The 21876-nt window shown below is 46.6% G+C and overlaps 1 protein-coding gene across 1 annotated transcript; it reads left to right on the top strand.

The window, feature by feature from the left end:
- Positions 1-6662: 6662 nt before the first annotated feature.
- Positions 6663-14030, top strand: LOC128806950 (uncharacterized). The gene is made up of 2 exons (XM_053976850.1): positions 6663-6750; positions 12711-14030. The coding sequence occupies exon 2, from the start codon at positions 12728-12730 to the stop codon at positions 14000-14002; it is 1275 nt and encodes a 424-aa protein (XP_053832825.1). The 5' UTR covers positions 6663-6750; positions 12711-12727; the 3' UTR covers positions 14003-14030.
- The last annotated feature ends 7846 nt before the right edge of the window (positions 14031-21876 follow it).

Below are 21876 nucleotides of genomic sequence, written 5' to 3' on the forward strand. Positions count from 1 at the left end.
CCTCCCGGGCCCGCCGGTCTCCTCCTCTTCTGCGGCCGCCGCGCAGCGCCCGGGGGCGGCGCGGTCTTAGTGCCCGCCCGCCGCCGCCGCCGCCCGGGACACCCGCCCCCCGCCGCCCCTCGCACAGCCCTGGCGCTCCTCGGTGGACCGCGCTGGGGCTGCGATCTTGGCAGGGAGGAACCCCCCCCCACACACACACCACAGGCTGTCAAAAATAGCTACAAAAATAGGAAGCCCCCACCCCTGTGCTGAATCCATGCCGCAGCGCCCTGCGTGCCCTTGCCGGCCAGCCGGGAACTAAAAAGCACAAGCTAGGATTTAGCCAGAAGGGCAGAAACGTACCCTCCCCCAGAAGAAGCCTACAGACCCCCTACATGTCCTTTTTTACATTTAGATCCCAGCGCACCTGCTGCGAGTGCCTCCATCCCGCGGCAGTGGGCTCTCTGCCCCCCTGCCCAGCGGGTCCAGTTTGCTGCGGGAACAGGGGCTGCAGCTGGGTGTCCCCATGCAGGGGCACCGTCCTGCAGTCAGGCTGCCCCGAGCTCCCTGCTGTGCACAGACACGCTTTTGGGTGTTACAGTATGCATGGGGTTGATGGAGCAGGAGGCAGAGACCCTAAGTCTAACCATCACCTGCTGAGCTGCTCTCGCAGTGGGGTCACACGGTGTTTATGTAGCCTTAATTTTCCTTCCCGTCTCATCTGCCACTTGCTGATGTTTCCAGCTGAGCTCTTCCAACTCCAGCAGCATCCTGGATATGCATCACAGTATGAGTCGAGCTAAAAGAGTGGTCCCAGCCCCCACTGAACTTGCAGTCTTAAGGCAGGAGGAAAACAGGGTCAAAGAAGCCAACATAAGCAAGCAGGTCCAGCAAGGTCAGCACGCTCTTGACTTCCCTGGACTTCAGTTCTCATTGACATTGGAAGTCTATAGTATCATTAAACCCAAGCACTGAGAAAATGAAAAAAGAGACCCCTCAAGTAATGAGACATCAACAGCTAACCAGTCTGATTATCCTACTTGCAATTGGACTACCATGCTCTTCAGAGTCATGTTTTTCAGCACATTAGCCCAACGGTCTGAAGACCTGCTCCCTTACACTGGCAGCTCCCTAAAGTTGGTGTCAGAGCTGGTGGAGTGCACAGGATGAAGCTGAAGGTTATGAAATGTTATCACAAGGGCTCCTTTATGGTTAGGATGGCCATGGGGCTTCAGATGAGGTTGACTATTGCCCCCACAGGGTTTCTGTCTACCTGAGAGCTCAGCTGCCAGCTGATCTTGCAAAACATTCGTGTGGCATTCAGCCTTCACTGCAGAGTGCAAGATATCAGGTAAAATCACTGCAACACTTGAAAATTTACTGTAACAGTTTCAGGAAATACATTAACAGCACAGAAATACTAAACCTTACTGAGATTCATGTGAGTCTCAAAAACTCACTGGGGACTTTTACAAGTTTTCTGTAGCTCTCAGCACTTCTGCATAGGTCAAACAATCTGCAGTGAATCTTACTTCCTTTCCTGTCCTGCTCAACCTGAAAATTTCCCCCAGCATGTTACTATCTACAAGTTAATCCTCAAGCCTGGGGTCACTTGCAAAATCTGTGTGAACAGGGGAAGAAGAGCATAAAAGCCTTCTTAGCTTTTGTAAGTTTGTAAGTTTGAGAAGTTTGTAAGACCTGCTTCTAGTTGATTATACTGATCACAGTCAAGAACAGTGAACAAAAACATATAGAGCATATAGTCCATTTTAAAGGAAAATAACTTTTATGTAACCATTTTTGAGGTATTTTAATTAGTTCTCACACAAAAGCACAAACTTGAAGTGAAAGTAGGAAATGTCTCTCAGGGGAAGCGATGTGGGGAGAATGATGTGGTCTCAAGAGATAGGGAGTACAACGTTAATCCCTCTGTGCTTATTTATGTGCCCATCTCGTGTTTTTTCATGGGAAGCCCATCTTGTTCTAGTGGATAGTTATTGAGCATTACTTTTTATTCCCTTTATTTAGTGTGTCTCTTAAGGCTGTCTAGAAGAAATAGCAGGTAAAAGATACATTTTCTACATGATATATGTTTATGCCATTTCCGTTTACCCAAGACCTTTTGGTTGAATAATGCAAGCAGTTTCATTCAGGATTTACAGATAACTCTCTAATCAGGTTGGGCACCTTACCATTATAATTTCTGCTACTAAGCAAATACTTTTCCCTCTGTGTCATAGAGTTAATTTATTGCAAAAACCATTAGGCTTCTATTGCTGTGAGAAGTAATTTTGAATAGTTTGTCTTGCTAGGTCTCAACTAAACTCTTAGCAGCTGCTGGGAAATGAGATGCTATACTGATGACAAGTCAACATAAGGTATAGTAAGTGGCAATGAGAGTTGACATTGTGATTTAAATGTGACATCGATTACTAAAACACACAAAGACTTGAAGGAGGCCTGTGTGCTCAAGAGCTTATTTCCAGCTGTATCAATTAATGCATCAAAGGATTTAATCTCTCTGTCTGTGATTTGACATGCAATAATGGAGGCCATGGAAAACTGGGTTCTTCTATATACCCCATAATTTAAAAACAACTCGGTGATGCTCTTGGATAAGGTAATGGGAGTTAACATCAAGAATGAATGGTCCTAACAAAGAGAAAGATTTCATCAAGTGCCAGGCAATGAACCAAAAATGGACAAAGGGCATGTATGTCCAGCCCAAGTCTACCTGGCAACTCAGGCCTGCAAATTGTTTGTGCCAGTACATTTCTCCTGATCTCAACCATGGGCAGCTGGGAAGGTGCTTGAATGGATTCCATGCTAAGTCTAAGTAACCCTATGAACCAGCTGTTGTACACAGGAAGAGTTAGCACATAATAAATTAATAGTAAACATTAACCTGAATTACAATGTTACAAGGAAATTTAAATTAAAATGTTACGGTTATTGTGTCATCTTTAAGGTCTGTAAAATAGCCTATGTCTCAATATACTCCCTTCTGTCATGCTACAGAACCCACGGACTTCAGCTTGATCACATGCTTAGAAGTCACCTGTGTGACTTCCATGCTTTTTTATAGTCACCTGTGTGACTTCTAAGGCTTAGAAGCCTTCTAAGGTGGCTTAGAAGCCACCTAGATCTGAACTCTTCTGAAATATTTTTAGTGCAGCTCATGCCAGTTACCACAGAAAAGATGATGGGCAGGAGCAAGCTGCAGAGTGCATGCTAGGCCTGGAGAGCAGCTCCAGGGTTCAGGCCTTGTGGGTAGCTCAGAGGGAAATCTGCCCCTCCTCATTGTCAGGGCTATGGTTTAGACTGGCTCGATAAAAGCTTACTGTTGAAAGTGAGGTAATTTTATCTTTGTCTTCACATGGTTCACCTCCTCAGCCCCTCTCAGTATTTCCTTCACAGCCATAAGAACCAGAAGCATTCTTCAGTTTGAGCTGAAGCTCTAGCCCGTGGTTTGTGGCAAGAAGTGGAAAATATCTGTGGGTTTAGATCACATGACAACTTGTATATAAAACACAATCCAACAGCAAGATCTCCCTTCTTACAGCCATTTCCATATAAATCACTAAATTTGTATTCGCTATCTTTGCACACTCTAGTAGCAGTTCTCAGCATATCCCAGATGGTATTCATTCATAGGCAAAAGACACGAGTCTTTTTCTGCATTATCTGCCAGTACATCTGTAGACCTGTGGAGTGCTTCATCCATACAAGCTGGGGAAAGCACAACACCAACAGTGTCCTTCCTTCCCTTCAACCTTGGGTAGGATGGTATCAGTAAATGGGAGAGAAAATAAATTGACTTTCATTGTGCAGAACTCACAAAAAGAATCTGTTTTGTAAAGCAAGGAGGCAAGATGCAGAAACAAAAGGAGAAAAAGTTCAAATATGGGCACATAATTTTGGAGCTGGATGGCTGTGCTGAACTACCTGTTTCCATGCTAAGGCCATGATAAAGGTCTATGGCAGAGACTGGAATAGGAACTGACTTATGGTATTTGATGTTAATCCATATATTTTCTTGACATTCCTATGTATTACTTTTTAATTGAACTAAATTTAAAATGGAAAATATGGTTGAAGTAGTGGGGTCTGTGCAATCACATTCTACAGACTATTTTAATTTTACATTACAGTACAAAAGAGATAGAAGCAGAAAATATGGCTTCAGATTCCTAGTGCTGTTATTACCGGTGTCTGGGTAGGTACACCTGTATTTTGGGTAAAGAGTGAAAAGATGTAAACGTAGCAACAAGTATGTGTACTTCAACCTTTACTTTCCATGCTTTTTTATAGTTTGGATTTCTTGAAAGCCTGTTTCTGCATATTTCACGATCTTGGAAAGTGAGCAAAAAGTTGACAGGTGCTTTGATAAAGTGGCCACAGAGCAAAATACTGGGCACCCTGAAAATCTTGTGGTTGGGTTTTTTCCTTCATGATTTCACCCTCAAGCAGTGAGATTGCCTGCCAGCTGTGATTAGGAAAGTGTCATCAAACAGGCCTGGACTTTTCACCTGCTTCTGCTCTGTTCAGGTTTAACTGCTTCCAGAGCCAACGCAACTGATACTGCTATCACTCCTGAACAAATCAGTTCACTCCCTTCCGTAAAAAAACCCTGATAATGCAACAGTGGCATTGCCAAATGGCTTACAGGCTCTATCCCAACTGTTTCAGCTTGCAGTACAAACAGATTGCAATTCTGCTGCAGAGTTTTGTGCTGTATCTTGCAGTGGCTCTGGAAAGACCTGCTGGTCTCAGCAGGGATTAGATGTGGTGGCACACTTGCTGGGATTTGGAAACGGTGCCCACTTGCTTCCTATTTGAAGATGAAAATTATCACTTGGGCTCCTTCACAGCAGGAACAGGATTAATTCCTATTAATTATTGCTTAACTGTTAAGGTCATGAGTACTTACTGCTGTTATTAGATCAAATGTGAATGTGCTACACAAGTGCTATGTAGAGATTACCAAAATGAAGGACAGAACTAAATCATAGGTATGCTGCATAATCTTCCTGCTGCTGATGAGATCATACAGGTATGCACAAAGGCCCACTGATTAGAAAGAGGAAAAAGAAGGTCTCGTTCTTCCATGTAATAATGAGACATTTAACCATACAAATATTTGATCATATTCACTTTTAGGGAATTATCAAAAAAGTAATGGTGCCTCAAATAATGCTTAGGCTGAATCTTCAAGACTGAAAATGGGAAATGATTGCTGAGCTTTTCTCTTGTTCTTTCAATGTCATCAGTCAGACTAAACCCTGCAGTCAATGAGGAAGGGGGTGCAAAAGATGAAGAAATCTTTATAGTCACCTCCTCTAAAACCTTTAGTTCTCAATAGCAAAGTCACTTGCTCTGTGCCATCTGGAATCTGTGCAAAAATAGTATAGAAAAGAACTTTACTTGCATTTTAGAGATGCATGCACTTTAAAGTACAAGGAAGAAAAGCTTTATAGAAACAGTTGCACAGTTGCACAGATAAGCTGTTTTTAAAGGACTTCTTTTAATTTTTAAACACATCTTTGACATCTTCTGCACATGTATTTTTTTGATCCATAAGTGCTTTTTCTTGTCTTTAAAAAAGTGGTCTATGATAGCATTAAATTGATTACATCAAGAAAGAAGAACAAATTATGATGCTAATAAAACTACAAGGATTTTTGTAGGAAGTCAGTGGGGTCAAGGGTAAGTTTTTGTACCCAGCTGTATGTTAAACCTGCTGTCATTATTTCAGAGGTTTGGGGAAGTCTGTGGGCAGGCTCTGCCCCTGCTACTCAAACCTTGCAGTATCCTATATCCCAGCAGTTTCATCAGTATAGCTGGAGCTATGTTACATTATAGCTGAGGACCCTTAACATAAGTTGCTTCAGTCTCAACTCGTTTTCAGAGAGATAGGTGTCTGGTACTGTGGGAGGGGTCCCCGCCCTCCCTTGGGAGGCAACTTCAATATAGCCAGAAGTTGTCAATCACATGCTGTTTCCCTCCCCAGTTGAGGCTGTCTGTCAAAGCTTAACACACTCCCCGGTTCTAGAAAGTTCTTCTGTTCTGTTAATCCCATTGGACCCTGTTAGAATGCCACTCCTCTCCTGTATCCCGATTGGTTCATTACATGTCACCCCATCCCGTCTCCTCCCCTCTACCCGTTACCCATTGGTTGGTTTGTGCCCTAGCCACTCCTATCCCTCTGCCCTTATATTCTCGGTCCCGCCCTTGCACTAGGCTCCCTGAGTCAGTTTTCCCTCCGAGAGTGTTGCTGCTCCTTGCCTTCTCCTCGTGCTCCTTGCCTTCTCCTCGTGCTCCTTCTCTCTCCTACAATAAACCTCTCGGATCCTGCTGCTCGGGAGACGTCTCGTCTTTATTTGGTGGAGCTTTCCGGGTTTCATCTACCCCTCCCTGCGGACCGGCCAGCCGAGGATCACTCTCCGGACTGGCTGGGAACCCAGGGAACCCCCGGAGGACCTAAATTTTATACAATTGGCGCCTCGAACACGGTGATCGCTGCCCCGGTCTCCGACGAGCGTCTCCTGCCGTGTGAGGATCTGTGACCCTGCGCTGTGGGATTACAAGCGCCGTTCGCCGCCAATCCCAGGAGTAGCTGTTCTTCTGTTTTAAGAAGACTCCTGTCTCCTGGATCTGCTGACAAGTCGTGGATATCCGACCCTGCAGCTTCAAGGGAAGCCCCGGATTTCACGACACCAGCAGAGCTCCACTACCCCGCCTCAGCTTTTCTTTTCGCCGCGTCGTAGTTGGGTGAGTGCAGCTGCTCGAGGAGAGCAGCCGACGCAGGCTCTTATCCTTTCCTTTTTTCCTTTGCTCGGGTGGGGATTCTCTTCTGCAGCGAGGAGATGGGTAACCGCCTCTCCCCTGCAAGACGAGACTTTTATTGCCAAGTTAAAGCTACCCTTCAGTTGGGGAATGTTTCTTTTAATAAGCGGGTCCTTAAATCTTTTGTTATTTTCATTTTTGATCATTTTCCAGATGCCTCTACTGAGGATGTTCTTTCTATTTCATTCTGGGGAAAAGTTGGGCGTTATATTTATGATTTACAAGTTTCTGGGAATTTTAGGGTCGGGAGATTTTTTCCTATTTATGATATTATTATTAATTTAGTTAAACAAAAAGGGGAAAGTTCGGGTCCCAGTTTTCCTACCCCTTATTCCGCCCCCCTCGCTCCTAACCCCATTTCCCCTAAGGGTGGATCGGGAGATAGATCCTGCCAAAATAAGGCACAGGGTTGCCACCGTCTCCCTGCTGCCTCCCGTTCCACTCTGTCCTTCTCTTGTGCTGGGACTGGCCACCCCAGCACGAGCCCTATCCATTCCCTTGATCCTCATGCCCCCAACCCCAGTTTTACTCTCAGTTCCAGTTCTGTTTTAATAACACCTCAAAATGGCGGCGGCCTCGTGGCCGATTGCCCTGAGACACAAAATGGCGCCTCCTCCTCCTCAACCCCTCCGGTTCCCGCCACTTTACCATCTCCGCCCCCTTCGTCGGTTGCCGCCCCTGCGTCGGGTCCCGCCCCCCATCATGCGTCGATCTCGGTGACGTCGGGACCCTCCCACCCTGCCTCCCTAGCCACACCCCTGGGCGGGCCCCTGGTGGGTGGGACAGGCCTCCCAGAAGGCCACGCCCCGGTGGGTGGGACAGGCCATGCCCCAGTGGGTGGGTCAGGCCACGCCCCCTCTCCTGCCACTTCCGGTTCCCACGCTACCGGAACCGGAAGTAGGCTTTGCCGGAAGCAGGCCATCTTGGCCTGCAGGGTCTCTCATAACCAGGACCCACCGGCAAGGGAGAGGCTTCGAGCCCTAGCCTGTCCTGCCTCATCTTCAGAAGAGGATGAGGACAGTGACGACCCCCGGCCAACAACCAAGCCAGGGGAGGGCTGGGCCCGGATAAGGGCCAAGGCCATTAGGGATGGGGACCTAGATCTCGCCAGGGATCTAGGCCCAATCGCAGCACCGGTTAGACTCAAGAGGGGGAAGGAACCGCGGTGGGAACAGCTGCCATATACGGAGGTGAAGGAATTGAGGAAGGCAGCCAAGGACTATGGGAGAAATTCCCCATTTTTTAAAAACATATTGGACCTTACTTTTACTGGACATACTTTGGTGCAGCATGACATTCGATATATAGCGAAGGCTCTGCTGTCCCCCACAGAATTTCTTCTGTGGGAAATACATTGGAAAAAGCTATTAAAACCTATTCTAACCAAATATGACCTTAAGGAGGTGCTGGGAGATGGCGCCGAGGGCCTGGAGGCGCTGGCAGGGGAAGGGGAATTTAGTAAACCAGAAGATCAGATCCTCCTTCCCGACAATCTGCTAACTGACATCCGAGATGCTGGGAAGGAGGCCCTACTAAAAATACCTGATGGAACTACCCCTCTCCAGAACTTCACATCCATCCTCCAGGGCCCTGATGAGACTTTTATTAAGTATATTGACAGGTTAAAGGAGGCTATAGACCGGCAGATTGAGAACGTCGAGGCTCGAGAAGAACTGCTGCGTAAGATGGCCTTGACCAATGCCAACCCGGAGACAAAGAAGATCCTGCGAGCTCTCCCCCAGGATCCGGAGCCGACCATCGCCAAGATGGTCGAGGCGTGCACAAAAGCGGCATCGATGGAGCAGACTGTGGCATTTGCGGTGAGCAGAGGTGTGGGGGAGGCAATGGTGGACCTCATGAACACGCGCTGCTTCGGCTGCGGCCAACTGGGCCATATACAAGCCAATTGCCCACACTGGCCACCAGAGAGGTCCTACCCTCATTATAACCCCTCCCCAAGACTACCTTACAGGAATCTTCGTTATCATCGGCCGGGAAACGGGAGGCGGAGCGCGCTGAGGGGCCGCGCTACGACAACAAATGGCCCGTCCCAACGCCCTGTGCTGCCATCACTCCCAGAGAACCACTGCCCCAACGGCACGTTTCTCCGGACATCCGCAGCCAGGAGGACGAGCTCCGGCTCCTCAGACGGACTCAACAACTGAACAGTGCCCGCCGCCAAGTCCTCCGGAGTTCCATCCACATCATGTTTCCAGATGAGGACTTGGTCCGTGTCCCGGTAGGATTCCTGCCGCCACCATACTGCGACCACCCCGTCACAGTGCTGTTCATCGGGGACTCCATCAGCACGCCGGACGACCTCACCATCATCCCGGAGGTCGTCTACTTCGAGCCAGGGGCAGAGCTCAACGTCTCCGTGGTGTGCCATCATCCTCCGTTCTCTCTGCCGAGAGGGTCTCCTTTAGCTCTGTGCTACATCTTACACATGCACTTCAGGGACACTGGTTGCAACATTCTATCGGACTTTCCTACCGATCATATACACTTCAATGACACTGGCTGCAACATTTTATCAGACTTTCCTACGGATCAAGACCCTTCTGCTTTCTTCATTCAGAATGTTAGCAGACAAAGACCAATTATTAAAACTACCTTTGTTTTTCAGGGGAAAAACATTTCGTTGGACCTGATGGCAGACACCGGTGCAGACGTTACCATCGTCCCTCAGGCAGAGTGGCCGCGCGACTGGGAGTTAGTGTCCCCTTGTGGCACAATCTCCGGCGTCGGAGGAGCCGTCAATTCCCGACGCAGTAAGCACCTCGTGTGTGTGGAGGGGCCGGAGGGCCAGGTTGCCACAATTCGGCCTTTCGTAGTTGCATCTAACATCAAATTATTAGGCAGGGACGTATTGTCCCAATGGGGTGCCCGTCTCGACATCCCTAGCCCTGCGTGGGATTTTTAGTCTGGGCCACTGCGGAGCGCACCTCCCCACCGCTTAATTGGAAAACTGATACACCGGTGTGGGTGGACCAGTGGCCCTTGCCAATCGAAAAACTTAATGCGCTCAACGAACTAGTAGAGGAACAGGTGCGCCTGGGGCATTTAATACCTTCCACCAGCCCCTGGAACACACCTGTCTTTGTTATTAAAAAGCCTGGCAGAGACAGGTGGCGCCTGCTCCAAGACCTACGCAGGGTTAATGATGTTATTGAGGATATGGGGCCCTTGCAACCAGGCCTTCCCTCTCCCTCTATGCTGCCCCGGGATTGGCAGCTCGCAATCCTTGATATCAAGGATTGTTTCTTCAACATCCCGTTATACCCCGGAGATGCTCCCAGGTTCGCGTTTTCGGTTCCTTCTCTCAACCGAGGTGAGCCGTACAAACGGTATCAATGGACCACTCTGCCCCAGGGAATGAAGAATTCTCCGGTGCTCTGCCAAACCTTTGTGGCACAGGTCCTTTCCCCAGTTCGTCGCCTTTTTCCAGAGGCCATCATCCTTCACTATATGGATGATATTTTGATTTGTGCTGCTAGCTCAACATATCTACAAGCAGCCTTGGACAGGACCATTAAAGCCATTAAAGATGCGGGGTTTCAAATCGCAGAAGACAAAATCCAGCTGTCGTCCCCCTGGAAATACCTGGGCTTCCTAATTACGGGAAGGACCGTCGCGCCCCAGTCTCTTGTCATCAAGGACGACCCACGGACCCTGCGGGATTTGCAGCAGCTTTGCGGTACCATCACCTGGATTCGACCTCTCCTGGGACTCACCACAGAGGAGCTGTCGCCACTTTTCCACCTGCTGAAAGGCGACGGCGACCTGGCATCCCCACGACATCTCACACCGGATGCCCGTGAGGCCTTGGAGAGAGTCGCAGCTGCTATCAAGTCCCGCCAGGCGCATCGGGTCGCGCGGTCCCTCCCAATCCAGTGTGCCATCCTGGGTAAGTCCCCCAACTTACACGCCCTGCTATTCCAGTGGGACGACAGCCAGAGAGACCCACTCCTTATCATTGAGTGGCTGTTCCTCCCCCACCAACCCGCCAAAACAATAACAACATATCCTGAAATTATGTCTAAACTAATCATTAAGGCCCGCCAGCGCCTCCGGACCCTCGCAGGGTGTGACCCAGCATGCATCTATTTACCATTAAATTTGGACCAATTGGATTTCCTTTTACAAACAAATGAAAATTTGCAGATTTCAGTAGATAGCTATCCTGGTCAAATTCGGATACACTATCCCAAGCACAAATTATTTAAAGACACTTTATACCTGGCTCCAAAAATTTTTAAAAGCAAAATACCACTAAAAAATGCTCTCACAGTGTTCACTGATGGGTCGGGAAGATCCCACAAATCAGTGATCACTTGGAAGGACCCGGACAGTCAGAAGTGGGAATCTGACGTCCAAATAGTTCAGGGATCCCCCCAAATCGCTGAACTTGCAGCGGTTGTGAGAGCCTTCAGAAAATTCCAACAACCTTTCAATTTGGTAACTGATTCGGCATATGTAGCCGGGATAGCAGAGCGGGCCGAACATGCCCTGCTCAAAGAAATTCAAAACAAAACGCTCTACAGCTTGCTCTCAGAACTAATTTGGCTGATCTCCCACCGAGAGCAACCTTATCATATTCTGCATGTTAGGTCACACACTGACCTGCCAGGTGACATCACTGAGGGTAACCGGAGAGCAGATACCCTGGCGATGCTGGCCACCTCCACTTCTGTAAACCAGACAGTTCTAAGACCCACCCTGCCAGATGTCCATATGCAGGCTAAGATGAGCCACGCCTTTTACCATCAGAATGCTCCAGCTCTATGCCGCCAATTTAAGATCTCTAAGGAGCAGGCGCGAGCCATCTTAGCCACCTGCCCCAACTGCCAGTCCCACGCATTACCATCAGTAGCGACGGGGGTTAACCCCCGGGGACTGGGAGCATTGGACATCTGGCAGACAGACATTACTCATTTTCCTTCCTTTGGGCAGCTCAAATATCTCCACGTGTCGGTGGACACATTCTCGGGGGCAGTGTTTGCTTCCACACATACGGGGGAAAAAACCAAAGACATTATAAAACATCTATATATGGCTTTCTCCACTCTGGGTGTCCCAAAAACTATAAAGACTGATAACGGACCAGGGTTTGTGTCCAAACAGTTCATGGAATTTGTGCAACTATGGGGCATTGACCACGTTACAGGAATTCCACACAACCTTACAGGGCAGTCAATCGTGGAACGAAAACACCAGGAAATTAAAAAATTATTAGAACAACAAAACGATTCGGCCATCACCACGAGCCCTGTAGAGAGGTTGTGCAAGGCCCTGTATGTTCTCAATTTCATGAACTGTTCAGACCGTGAGCCAAACCCCCCGATCCTGCGCCATTTCCACAATAACACCAGGGCGCAGTTGAAGGAGAGACCTCCTGTGCTCATAAAAGACCCTGAGTCTAAAGTTATCAAAGGTCCATACCCTCTAATAACGTGGGGGAGAGGGTATGGATGTGTTTCAACAGAACAGGGCCCCAGGTGGATCCCCGGGAAATTCATCAAACCGTACCGGGAGGACATCTCTACAGAAAGCCAACCCCCGGAACACTCCCCCGAGACGCCAGCTCCATCAGAAACCACCGTCGCGTGGAGTCGAAGGAAAAGGAAGAAGACTAGACCAGCCAGTATCGCCGTCAGGACTTTAATAACTAACCGGCATTTCCCGCCGGCTTGGACTACTTATCCTCTGACCCCATCCCCTACCATCCCTCACCCTTTTCCGTCCTACCACTTTCCTCACCCCTTCTTCCCTCATACCTGACCTGATTTTGTTTTCCTGTTTTGTTACTATTTCGATTTACACGGGGGAGGATGGGGATTCAAAGGGGTCACTATTCTTATTTCCGTTATGTGTCTATTTATTAGACTTTGGTCCACCCAGAATGGCAGTCGCAGCAGCCAGAACACCCTGCAGTGACCAGCTTCCTGCAGCAGCACTTTTCATCATCGTGTGGCTTCACCTGGCAGGAAGCTGGATCGTACCACAGCCCAAAGAGAACGTCTGGGTCACGCTGGCAAAGTCCATCGGGCAGGAACAACTCTGCATGGCCATGGGAGGTGTAGGCAACCCGTTGTCTACATGCCTGGTGGGAGTCCCCCTGTCGGAAAATGATTTTCCATTCACAGTGATGAAACCCAACCCGGCGGACTCCTTGGGGAGTTGGATAAGGACACTACTGCAGGCACCACAGGAACCCCAGGAATTGGACCTACTGGGGTCCACGAGGGCTCATTTATGCATTAGATTCTACACTAAGGCCCCTCAAGGAAAAATAGAGTATAACATCAAAGAGGTCACTCCAACTGACAAAAAATATATTAATGAGTGGTGCAACTATACTAGCCCGATTCTGATCAAGTCCTACCCATACCCTAAGGAGCTCCCTCGGGGTGTGTTTTTAATCTGTGGGGACAGGGTGTGGGCTGGGATCCCCTCTAAGATCAAAGGGGGTCCCTGTAGCCTTGGCAGGCTTACTACCCTAACCCCCAACAAAACACAAATTATTGATTGGAAAAGGGGAAGTCAATCGGCACGCCAAAAAAGATCTTATGGGGAATTTGACCCAAATTGCGACTCGGAAATTTATGATTGGGGCAAAGGAAAGAGGGTCGCTGCATCCATCTTTTTACCGTGGTATGCGGCAGCAAAGGCCCTCGGTGAGATTTCTCACCTGGGGTGTTGGATGAGTAAGCAGGCCAATGCTACCTCTGCCGCCTTACCAGATCTCTTAGCGGAAGAAGAGACCACCAGGCATGCCACCTTACAAAATAGAGCGGCCATCGACTTTCTGCTGCTCGCCCATGGCCACAGTTGCGAGGACTTTGAGGGGATGTGCTGCTTCAATTTGTCATCAAAGAGCACATCCATCCAAGCCAGCATCCAGCGGATCCAGGCGTTGGTAAAGGACTTAAAGACTGAAACTGGGGCTGTGGACGCTGTGAACAAGATCTTTTCTCAATGGGGTGTTCCTGGGTGGGCCATTCCAATTGTTAAAGGTTTAGTTTGGGTTTTAATCATAATTTTCTTAATTTCTGTTGCCTTAACTATCTTTAAGAAATTGTTAACCAGAACAATGGGGAATGTTTTTTTAATAAACCAAAAAGGGGGAGTTGTGGGAGGGGTCCCCGCCCTCCCTTGGGAGGCAACTTCAATATAGCCAGAAGTTGTCAATCACATGCTGTTTCCCTCCCCAGTTGAGGCTGTCTGTCAAAGCTTAACACACTCCCCGGTTCTAGAAAGTTCTTCTGTTCTGTTAATCCCATTGGACCCTGTTAGAATGCCACTCCTCTCCTGTATCCCGATTGGTTCATTACATGTCACCCCATCCCGTCTCCTCCCCTCTACCCGTTACCCATTGGTTGGTTTGTGCCCTAGCCACTCCTATCCCTCTGCCCTTATATTCTCGGTCCCGCCCTTGCACTAGGCTCCCTGAGTCAGTTTTCCCTCCGAGAGTGTTGCTGCTCCTTGCCTTCTCCTCGTGCTCCTTGCCTTCTCCTCGTGCTCCTTCTCTCTCCTACAATAAACCTCTCGGATCCTGCTGCTCGGGAGACGTCTCGTCTTTATTTGGTGGAGCTTTCCGGGTTTCATCTACCCCTCCCTGCGGACCGGCCAGCCGAGGATCACTCTCCGGACTGGCTGGGAACCCAGGGAACCCCCGGAGGACCTAAATTTTATACATGGTACTGCTATTTGAGATATTCTCCAGTATTCTCCTTGGGCTCCAGCAGCTGTTCCTCTAAATTTCATGTCCTCTGTACCACTCCCAGAAATGTGCTGGATACCCTAGCCTACCTACCTGTGGACACAATCACCTGCAGTTGGGCACATAACCAGGCCTGTGTGCCTCAAGCTGTTTGCATTCCAACAGAAGAGCCACAGGAATTACAGTTGTTTGGAGGATGAATGCTATTTGGTGAGTGTTCCAAAATAACATGTCATCTTGCTCTCTGCACTCCAACCGATTGCCACACTGGCAGGAAGGCCTGGGTGGAAGGGCTGCACCAGCCTGGTTGCCACAGAAGGGGAGTTTCTGCTCCTTGCTCTCCTGTTGGTCATGCATTCCCCCTGCTTCTGCAACCCTGGCATTCCCTTGGCCCCTCCATCAGCTGATGCTGCTCACTACAGTGGGTGGGTAATTCATCTAAAAAAAGAAAGGTAAATAGCTTGTGCAATGAATTGCGTTGGCTCCCTGAAAGGTCAGGTCTGGCTCATAGAAAAGGTGAGTACTGTGCTTGGTGGTGCAGCTGGAATTGGGATGCTCCCTTGCACTCTTCTAAAGGGGCCGAGTGAGCCAGCAAGTTGTAGTGGCCAACTCTCGAAACATCTCCAGGGGCTGTGGGATGGGCAGGGAAGAAAGACCACCTGCTAAGTATGGCAAGGGTGCTAAAGTGTGAAGTGTCAGTTGTCTCTGGGTTTTATACATTACTGAGCAGACAGGTTGTTCTTTAGTTCCAGCTATCTGCTTGTTTTAAACTTCTTTTACTGCTTCAGTGGTCATCTTTCTACCTATCTGTAAACTGGGAAATGCGTATTGCTACAGCCAGGTGCTGTCCAAGGATAAGCCCACAGCATTGCAAGCTTACAGCAATGGGATTTTTCTCCAGCATTTTCAAAAATACAGATATTGGGAAAGATCCTTCCAGGGATAAGAATTGCCTTTGCATAGGAAGATACAGAAATATATCACTATCTTTGATCCCAAGATCCTTTTTCCTGTCATTTTTCTCTACCTTGTCCAGGACAGTCCAAAGAAGAGAGATGGATTTTCCAACATGTTTGTATGACTATTGGATGAAGGTTTGAATACGGATACATCAGATATGAGCACTGATCAGCACAAGGAACTGACCAGAGGAAGATTCTTTGCATTTCCATATGGGGCTCTTCACTAGCTTCCGTAGGATGGAAGCAAATCAATGTAATTCCTATCTGAACCCCTCATCTGCTCAAATGAACACCCAGAAGACTGGAAATTTCATCACTTGTTCCTTATAACTTGTGTCATGGCATGATCTCTGAAGGTCAAAAAGCTGATTTTTATTACAGGAATCAACAGAATATTTGTTGGGCTTCAGTCAGGCTGCAGAAGCAGGCAAGTGCAAACACAATTTATGGTTACACTCCAAACCTGTGAACTTGATGGGTTTTATTCACTAAGCCTAAATGGGTCAATGGCAGAGTTTCCAAGATGCTTCTGACAAGTCACTTCTGTGCTTCATTTTCTTTCTAAAGAGCAAAACCCTCCCATCACAGCTGATACAGAAGGCTAAATTCATTACCGAGTTTTAAATGTAGGGAGAGCCTTAGAAGGAAAGTGTTATTTTATGTACAAAGCATAAATGTTACATTGCATATCTGTTACATATGTTGTTCGCATAATTAAAATGTACCCTATTCATACTGTTCATAGTGTAAATGCTTGGCTGTGATTTGTGGTCATCAGTGAAGAAAGACCTAGATGCCATAGTGCTGTAGCTAGGTGTTAATTGGTGCCACGTTGTATAATATGACAATTGCACTTGCCATGATGCTCTACTGAGACAAACAGAAAACTCAAGTGTGCTTTTAATCATGCCTCAGAGGGAGAGCCCTGACTGGGGAGAATACAGAGCTAAAATGAGCACTGGGAGGCATCACAGGAAGAAGTGGTCCCTGAGCTCTCCCTTGAACAAGGAAGGCACATCTTCTGATTTGTAACTCCCTGAAGCACCTTTATCACTTTCTCCTCCACATATTGGCTGAAAAGGAGGAATGCCCTCCCTTTGCTTTGGTCCCTTTGAAATGCTGAACAGGCTAATAGAGGGGAAAGGAAGCAGAGTTGTCCAAGCTCAGAGAGGAAGGGCCTCCATATCCCACTTCACCTCAGGCCCATGGCTCCCTGTTGAACTAGGCAGAAAAGCCAGTTACAGGTTAGAGCTGGTGGGTTTTCTGTTTCTTGCAAGATAAGTACATTTCTAACCAGGTAACTGTCAAATACCCTGAATCTAGAAATGGTAAACCTCAGCTGCCAGCTTAGGAAGCCTACCTGATGTACATATCCGAAAAAAAAAAAAAAAAAACCAAAAAACAAAAAACAAAAAAACAAAACAAACAAAAAAAAAACACCAAAAAAAAACCCCAAAAAACCCTTTCTTTTCTGGCTGTGATACCTTCCTTTAACCCTTTAACCTGCCCAGACCAAGTGCACTATGTTCTGGTGCTAAAAGCAGATGCATCTGCACCTCTTAGGGTGCATCTGGAGTCAGCAGGAGACAGTTCTGCTAAGCATTGAGATTTCACCAGCCATAAGAAATTCAACAAGGGAAAGTGCCAGATTTGACACTTGGGATGCACATACAGACAGGGGAATGAGAGGCTGGGGAGCAGCACTGCTACTACTAGAAAGGAAGATGGGGGTCCTGGTCCATGGCAATTGAATGTGAGATATTGTGCCCTGGCAGCCAGGAGAGCCAACCCTGTCCTGGGGGACATCAGGCACAGCCAGACAAGGGAGGGGATTGTCCTGCTCTGCTCTGCACTGGGGCAGCCTCACCTCAAGTGCTGGGGGCAGTTCTGGGTGCCACAATATAAGAAAGACATTTAGCTGTTAGAGAGTGTCTAGAGGATGGCAATGGAAATGGTGTGGGACCTTCAGGGGAAGCCTTAGAAGGAACAGACTTGGTCTGTTCAGCCTGGAGAAAAGGACAGTGAGGGGAGACCTCATTGCAGTCTCCGGCTTCATCATGAGGGGAAGAGCAGGGGCAGGCAGTGATGTCTTCTCTGTGGTGACCAATGACAGGGACTGAGGGAATGGCCTGAAGTTGTGTCAGGAGAGGTTTATGTTGGATGCTAGGAAAATGTTCTTCACCCAGAGGGTGTTTGGGCACTGGAAGAGACTCCCCAGGGAAGTGGCCACAGCACCAAGCCTGACAGAGTTCAAGAAGTGTTTGGACAATGCTCTTAGGCACATGGTGTGATTCTTGGGGATGGCCCTGTGCAGAGCTGGGAGTTGGTCTCAATGATCCTTGTGGGTGTCTTCCAACTCAGCAGATACTGTGATTCTGTGATATCTGCTCCCAGGAACATCCTGCTGCTGGTGCTGCCTCTGCTGCTGGCCCAGCTCCCTGCTTCTGCTGGGTGGCTGTGCCCTCTGCTGGAGCCTGCGTTTTGGACACTACTGGGTAATGACCAGGCTTGGGCAAAAGGGTCAGTCAGTGCTAAAATCCAAGTAAGCCCTCCACATCCCCCCCTCCCAGCAGCATGTGCCCCTGATGGCTTTCCCAGGCTGCTGATTCAAGGGATGGGGCCAGTAACAGTTTTCCCCTGCTGGTTTTAAAGTCCTGTTGGTTGCAATTGTGTCCCTTGGATTTGGGATAGACACCGAATAAACCCTGGAGCCAGGCACCTGAGCTCTGGTGTTCTGCTCCCAGGTAAATTTTGGTTGCAGAGCACAAGAGCTCACACTATTGGTTCCTCTCTGCTCCAGTGGAAGTTTAATTAATTCCTGCAGTCTATACAGCAATTTCCAACCTGTTAGCAGGCTTTCTTCCTCACTGCCAACTCCATTTCTCTCCACTGAATGAGGGATGGCAAGCACCAGCCTTAGGACTGAGAAACCCTGATAAGTGGATCCAGCTGCTGAACTAGCTTTTAGTGTTGCTTCCTTCTCTATTTTGCAGAGAGAATCAAGACTCTTGCACCAAGAGGTAATTTGGAGGTTGGCTTTGTAAGTTGTGGTCTGTGAGAGGCTTTTGTCACAGCTTCACTGGATGTTTGAGCTGTGCTGAGCTTGTTACTCGGTACCATCTTTTGTACTGTCCTGTGTATTGTTAGGTACTTGCAGGCTATTTCCTGCTGTTTCCATGTAGGGAAATACAACTGAATTGTATTGAAATAAATGAAGCAGATACAGCAAATAAGATGCTGTGCTTATGTGACATTATTTATAAACCTCAGGGGAATTAACCTAGTGAAATGTATTCTACCGAAGGATGTCTTACTCTGGAAAATACTAGATAGGAAGAGGGGCACAAGATGGATGAAGGTACTTCAGGAAACTCATTTGCTAATAAGAGACAGATTTAGAGAAGGACCAGAATTACTGGGGCAGATTTTTAATGAGGGTCAACCATTTTAGCTGTGTAGAAGTCAGTGGAGGTAGGGCTGTTGACATCAGCTGGTTCAAGTCTACTATGTATTCCATCACAGCTTTTTCCTCTGCCAGCAACAATGTAGAGAAGGACTCTATATAGCCTCCAGTGCAAACATCCCAAATCACATTTTCATTAAATTATTTTGCAAAGACACCTAAGAGATCAAAATGAATTATAAAATGCAACTTATTCTTTCTGAGATGCCTTCATTGACACTTTCATTGATCTGCATTTTGGAGATAGTTTCTGCCCTCACATTCAAGAAGGGTTGTGGGTTCACCTTGAATTTACCTTAGAATAATAAGGCATTTTTGAAGCACTCCTTGGTAGGGAGATTGTGCTCCAATAAAGCTAATATTCATGCACCCACAGAGTTACTATAGTCTCTGCATAGTGATGGGAGAGATTTTCTCCAATTGCAGAGCAAAACTGGAAAACCTTCCCACATTGCTGTCATTCTGGCATCTATAAATGAAAACTTCTAGACAGACTTGCTGTGGACAGGCTAAGGTGTTCCCTCAGGAGCCCTGAAGAAAGTGCTGTATGTGTCCATGTTGTGGCTGGGGTCTAGACAAACAGACCTTGTCCTGTCCACAACTTATGTAGGTCACAGTCACTGTTTTGCTCAGATAAATAGGAAACACAGGCATGTTTTTTCCATATTTGTTCTTCAGTGCTCTGTTAATAGCAGTCCTTTAGGAGTTTTTCCTAGTGGTTTACTTCTACAGGCTTTCCAGTTTCATTTCATTTCCCGATTTAGTGACCTGAAATGTGCCACCCAAAACTAGTAAGCCTTGATTTTTGAATAGTTGAAGGAATAAGAATAACAAATATCACTACATGCTGCATTGAATAAATTACTACTCAAAAAATTTAATAAAATAAAAAACCAAATACCAAACAGAGCAGAAAGAAATCACATCTTTCTACCCATCTGCACACACATGCCCCAAAACCTTTCAACTGAGCTTGGCATTTTGTACTGCTACACCACAGATTTCTCTCAGGATAAATACATCCCTGCTTTAACTCCAGTGACATTAATGACTGCCTTTCAATACATTTAACCTCAAAGGCCTGATGCACTTTTTGGGATCAGTGCTGCACAAAGGAGATCCTCATGATTTTCAGTCTCAGGCAAAGTGGTCAGACTGGCTGTGAGACTGTACTTTTGATTTCTATCATCTGGCTGAACCTTTGGAAATTTCCTGTGAAACGCTGCACCTGAGTGCATTCAGAATAAACCCCTGAATTTCCATCAAAGCTCCTAGGCTGTGTGTTTCAGCTCTCACTCTTTTTTGTGAGGGCCAGGAAGACGATCTGGAGTCAAATCAAGTCCCTTTTCAAATCAATGGAAAAACTCCTTTCATTTGTTTTCTCTGCAGGGAAGCCATGCTTTGAACTAGAAGAAAAATATCAGGGACAAAAACTACTGAGGGTCTACAAAGAGTGGGGAGAAAGGAAACTGAAGTAGAAGGGGAACTATTTTTGGGAAAGTGTTAGATAATTATACACATTCAACTTTGTCACCACTGTTTGGGTTTTTTTTTTGTATAGAAATAATGCAAAAATAAATTTCTTTTTTATGCCTGTGTTTTAAGCTACTATGCACCTTTCTTTACCATACACATTATTGAGGGTAAACAACATTAACCCCAATGTAAAATATCTCCTAGGTATTTTGTAAAATGCAATGTAACATGCAACAAAATAGCATGTTGTGTATTTTAACCTGTTTGTAACTCTTAAGTAGGACCAGAGATCAAGTTAGAACCGTGTGTGCCTATATGTAGCATGACTGACATATACATGCCTTTTGTTTTTGACAGCTGAAACTAAGGACAGTTTTCCTGCTGCCTTTTCAAAGGCATTCATCTGTAATTCCAGCCTGGAAGGTCACCACCCTCTTTTTCTAACAGAACAAACTCTGTCTGCAAAAAGCTGCACTGTAGCTCAAGCAGCAGGGAAGAATGAGTCAAAGTACAAGCATGATGATGAAAATGCAGGTTTCAGGCCTAGTAGCACATCTGTGGCCCCTGTCCTCCTGCTGGCCATAATAATCACCTCCTTGCTCCAACATCTGTTTCTTCACTATCTTCACATTTTCAGAGCCTGGCGGACAAATGTTCCCCTCAGTCACATGTTAAGGAACTGGCTGATTTCCCTTTCATTCAAATAATTCATAAATATAGGTGACATAAGAACCTTAACTGTAAAAGACATTTTAAGGGCAAGTCCTACTATATAAATTATAAGCATCTCTCACCACCTAGATAAAAAATATTTCATGGATCTTCTGGCAAGATATGTTTAATTTGTCCAAAGCCACATGTATTTACTGAAATCTAATCTTCAAACATTCAATATGTCATTTTTAGCACCTTTTCTTTAACATCTAGAACTATTTCATATCAGAAATAATTTTAATTTAAATAGTAAGAAACAAAAAATAAAAAGTAGTCCAAATTTATTAGAAATAGCATTACAGCCAGACATCCACATGTGGGAACTCTCTAGGTTACAGCATGAGCATAGTTGTACCATAAACTTTAATTATTAAACAAAAAAGAAAAAACAAGACTGGATTAAACTTTATTAGCAAATGCAGCTAAGTGTAATAGAGAATTCAGTCTCAGATGATCACATATGAATTCAGCTGAATTAGGTTGGATCCCATGTTTTCCTCTGCCCCGATAACATATTTTAGGATAAGCCAAAACTTCATCTCAATGCTTTTGAAACCTAAAGGTTCAAATTTTCATTCTGAAAATGTTTTTTTTTTAATTGTTTTTTTCAGCTTATGAGCAAAATTAAAGACCTCAGTTACCAGAAAGCTAGATAAATATTAATTTGGTGTCCCATTCTTTAACTGGGGAGGAGAGGTAAGGGAAAAAAAAAA

Source organism: Vidua macroura, chromosome 4 (genome assembly GCF_024509145.1).
Source record: "Vidua macroura isolate BioBank_ID:100142 chromosome 4, ASM2450914v1, whole genome shotgun sequence".
In the NCBI taxonomy this organism is placed as follows: domain Eukaryota; kingdom Metazoa; phylum Chordata; class Aves; order Passeriformes; family Viduidae; genus Vidua; species Vidua macroura.